Raw genomic sequence first — 4,805 nt, forward strand, 5'->3', positions numbered from 1 at the left:
TGGGGCTCCATGGGGGGCCTCGGGTCGGTATTTAAAGGGGGGGCGGCGACTGTGGCTTGCGGGAGGGGGCGGTGGCAGTGTGGTCCTCCCGGACTCGGCGGCGGCGATCGGGACTCCGGTCCCGATCCGGAGCGGGAGACGGCGGCGGCGCTGGGCAGGCTCGGCTAGGCCTTCGGCCCAGTCGGGCGCGCGGGAGTTTTTTTTTATATAAAACAATTCCGCTGAAACAAAGAAAAATCCTAGAAAAATAAATAAAAATCTAAAAATGCCAAAACAAATTTTCACCGTCTAAATAAAATATTTAGAACAAGATGAACATTTTCTTGGCCCTAAAATGCAGTTTTGAAAAACATGCAATTTTCCTAAATTCAAATAAAATAGCGAAAACTCCAAAATAAAATCTTATTTTATTTTTTATTAAATCCTCAATATTTCTTTATTTTTGGGAAAGTCATTTTATTCCCTCTCTCATATTTTTATAATAGAAATAATTGAAGATAAAATAAATGAAATCAAATGATCCTATTTTCAAAATTTGGGAAAACTCAAATATGAAAATAACGAAATCCCCAACTCTCTCCGAGGGTCCTTGAGTTGCGTAGAATTTCTGGATCAGGCCAAAAACAAATAAAATATGATATGCAATGATGATCTAGTGTATAACATTCCAAATTAAAAATTTGGGATGTTACATATGTACAAGTAGCTATGTGTTTGATCTCTCTCGTGTTCTTGATTTGGCACGACCTTGATGTCTCGCGAGCTTTGTTAATATAGTTGGATCATATGGTGTTTTTCCCCTCTATCTTGTTGTGATGAATTGACTTTTTACCTTTGAGGTTTCACTGTTATCGGATTGAATACTTTTATGGATTTGAAAACACTTAATATATGTCTTGCATATGGATACCCGTGGTGACAATGGGGTGTTCTATTGATTCACTTTATGTATGTTTTGGCACTCAACTCATGGATTCTTGAGGTGACATTGGGTTAATCTATGCATAGGGGTTGATGCACATTTTTGTCCTACTTTCTCCGGTAGAAATCTTAGGCCACTCTTTGAAGTTCTTTGTGTTGGATTGAAATATTATGAATCTGAAGTTGTTTGAAGCATATCGAATAATCAACTGGCGGATACTTGTGGCGACATTGAAGTATCTAGCTGACATTAGAGTTGGTTGATGTGTATCATATGGAGTTATTTTAGTATGAACTATAGGGTTGTTTGTGACACTTATAGGAATAGCTCAAGAGATTGATCGTAAAGGATAACTTTGAGGTGGTTTCATACCCTACAAACAATTTCATCTTATGTTCTCCGCTAGATAAGAACTTTGGAGTGATTCTTTGTCACAAGTTGAGGGATGGTTCTATGATTCAGTTATGTTAGCGCTGTTGAGAGATTGCTCTAGTGAAAGTATGAACCCTAGGCATTGTTTTAAAGCATTGCAATACCGTTTGTGCTCCATTTTATCACTTGCTACTTTGCTGTTTTTATATTTTTAGATTACAAAAACTTATATCTACTATCCATACTACACTTGTATCATCATCTCTTCGCCGAACTAGTGCACCTATACAATTTGTCATTGTATTGGGTGTGTTGGGAACACAAGAGATTTTTTGTATTTGGTTGCAGGGTTGTCTAAGAGAGACCATCTGCATCCTACGCCTCTCACGGATTGATAAACCTTAGGTCATCCACTTGAGGGAAAATTGCTACAGTCTTATAAAACTCTGCACTTGGAGGCCCAACGCGAGTCTACAAGAATAAAGTTGCGTAGTAGACATCAACAGCCACCAATAATTATTACACCTCCATCTTGGTTTATTACTTCACACTGTATTTTGGGTCAAAATATTGACCTTTGATTTAACTATGGAAAAGTAAGTTTTATACCACCTCTTTCGAATATGAATCCAACAATGTAAATTTTGTGACATACAACTTATATTTTGTTAGTCAAATCTAGGGCCAAATTTTGACATAAAGTACAAAGGAGGCCAATAAACATAGACAAAGATAGTATATGAAAATTATGGAATAGAGGGAGTATTTGTTATATTCTAGATGTTTATTACTCCTCCATGCCAAAATATTTGCCAGGGCTAAAACCACAACAAGTATTTTGCAACTGAGAGAGTATACGAAAATATATTTATTATATGAAAATATAATGGAACAGATGGACAATATATTTTCACATAATTTGAACCAAGTACTATATGGTATTGTTTCATGATGCATCTAATGCTATTGTTTTGGTGTTATAGATGTTGATAAATTTTAATGTAAATTTGGTCGAAGTTGACAAGATTTAACTTTAAAAGAATGGAACACACACTATATTTTGGGACAAAATGAGTATTTGTGTCACACACACACACACACACACACACAGTAGCAGCAAAGGAGGAATATCATCATGCAACATTACAGATGGCTTTGCTACGACAACCGGAAAAATGCTTTGCGTGAACTCCAAATCTCTAAGAATAATTTCGATTATACTTAAGACTAAAAGGGTAAATAAGGAGAAAAGTAATGAGGGAATAGGCTATAAGAATAATTTTAAATGAAATACTATGACTAACAAAGCAGAGTGAGAAAAACAAAAAAGATGAAAACCTGAATAAAATTAATGAATAACAGATCCAGGACTGGTAGAACGAAAATGTGAATAAATGAACAACGAACAAATAGAGTGATGACTCAGCAAGGAGAATGAAGAAAGAGAGACTCAAGAAAGAGAATGAGTGTTGTTCCCAGTTTTGACAGAGAAGTGAAGAGAGGTACCATTTCCAGCCCAAAGAGAAGATAGATGAAACAAAGTGCACACTGCCCTTCCAAAACGATGTGTTGCATGAAGTGAAGTAGAAAAAAAACGTTGTACGTATAAGAAGAAAAATACCTTCTAAACAATCCACTCCGAGTGCCATTCTAGTCGAGAGTACCCTGAGAAAACAAATCCACGTAAAATCCTGATTACGATTAATTAACGGCTTGTAACAGTGCAATTATGCGATCCATATAAGCAGAGGAGGAGCACGGTTTTGCTTAACGCGAGATTATTAGCTGCTAATTCGTTTCCATCCAACCATGGACCTCCGCTGGTCCGCCGAGGTCAAGGGCAGCGAGACCCTGAGTTCCGGGCGCGTGCTGAACGTCCGCCGCGGCGTCGTCACCCACGTGTCCCTCGTCCACCCGCCGCCGAGCGCAGTTAGCGGTCAGCGCGTCGTCGTGGAAGCTTACGTCAAGACCGTCGACGGGACCCCCGCGCTCGCGTCGCTGTCGTCCGAGAGTCTGCGCGCGGAGCTGCCGCTCCCGGTGCTGGTGATGGGCCTCGATCTCTTTTGCTCTCGTGTGAGGCGGCAGGGCGGCGACCCCGCTGGTGATGAGGCGGTCGCCGTTCGGTTTGAGGGTCGCTTCAACGACGGTTACGTTCTTCTTCCGCCATCGCCGCCGCCGTTGGAGGACGAAGAGGATCATCCGCTGTGGTCGTCGGAGAATGACGACGATGGCAGCAGCGGGGCCGAGGACGACGAGTCGGTGGATTCGGATTCGGAAGACTGCGACGACGATGACAGCAGCGGCGAGGAGGAGGAGAGCGATGACGAGGTTGACGGACAAGCGGCCATGGAGAGCAGCGCCGACAACGACGTGCTGCTACAGATGGTATACCCCAGCAAGTTCGTCCCCGAGTGGCAGTTTCTTGGAGGTTCGGCGCCGCGGTTCGCCGCCGCCGGGAAGACGGCCGGCTTCATGCGAGTCGCTGTCAGGGAGAGGCAAGAAGAAGCAGACGACATGCAGATCCTGGTGCTCTACCGCTACACCCACTTCTCGGCATCATCGTCAGGCGTGGAAGCGCGCAGGAGCACGAAGGAGCACCAGCTCCGGTTCATAGCCACCGGCGACCACACGGCGAGGTCACTGGCGTGGGCCGGATCGTCTCTGGGCCTGCTGATATACCCCCATGGCTTCAGGAAGAAGCTCCAGCAGCTATGGTCCAGCTTGGCGTCGAAGGTGAGCGTCCCGCCGGGAGCAAGACGCGTCGAGGTGTTCGTCGACGTTGGCCTCCTCCCGCGGGTGGACTACACGCTAGCGAGCATGCGGCACATGTGCGCCGCGCTGGAGGGCATGGTGGCCAAGCCGTGGCCCGGGCGCTTCACCGGCATGGAGCTGCACTTGCCGGAGCCGGTACGGTGCAGCAGGGACGCCGACGAGCGGCCGACAAACCGGAGGAAGGTCGTTGCAGCCGGGCAGGAGTGCGGCACTGACGTCGGTGAACAGCCGGCGAAGCGAAGGAGGGTTGTCACCGCCGGGGAGGATTGCCCTGTCTGCTGGCAGCTGCTGGAGGGCGACGACCTCGCCGCGTGGCCGGGCTGCGGCAAGCCCCACGTCTTCCATGGCGCGTGCCTCGAGCAAGTCCTCAAGATGAGCGAGATGTGCCCGCTTTGCAGGCGCAACCGAGTTAATTGCACAGAAGTACCACAATCCGGGCATCACATGCAGATTAGTACCACGATTGTTAATTTTTGCGTGTCAGTACCAACATTGGTCTAAATTTTTGCAAAAAAGGGCTAAAAGACTGATTTATACGTATTGACAGTGTGGGCCCGTTCGTCAGGTGCCGACGTGGCATATTTTTTGCAGAAAATCCCTTGGCTTTATATGTAATCACATAAATGCCATTTTTTCGCAGGAAAACCGTCAATGAGAGGGACTTTTTTTCGTTCGGCGCGATTCAAACCCGCAACCTGCAGCTCGGCCTCTGAGCGCGCTAGCCACTACGCCACAGCGA

General features: G+C 45.7%; 1 protein-coding gene across 1 annotated transcript; it reads left to right on the top strand.

Moving 5' to 3' along the window:
- Positions 1 to 3,103: 3,103 nt before the first annotated feature.
- LOC123077834 (uncharacterized) lies at positions 3,104 to 4,567 on the top strand. Its single transcript, XM_044500171.1, has one exon. It carries the CDS (start codon positions 3,104 to 3,106, stop codon positions 4,565 to 4,567), a length of 1,464 nt encoding a protein of 487 aa, XP_044356106.1.
- Positions 4,568 to 4,805: the final 238 nt, after the last annotated feature.

This window comes from Triticum aestivum, chromosome 1B, assembly GCF_018294505.1.
Source record: "Triticum aestivum cultivar Chinese Spring chromosome 1B, IWGSC CS RefSeq v2.1, whole genome shotgun sequence".
In the NCBI taxonomy this organism is placed as follows: domain Eukaryota; kingdom Viridiplantae; phylum Streptophyta; class Magnoliopsida; order Poales; family Poaceae; genus Triticum; species Triticum aestivum.

Bases quoted from the DNA above. Each gene is read 5' to 3' on its own strand.
- LOC123077834 (XM_044500171.1), top strand. From the start codon at position 3,104: ATGGACCTCCGCTGGTCCGCCGAGGTCAAGGGCAGCGAGACCCTGAGT.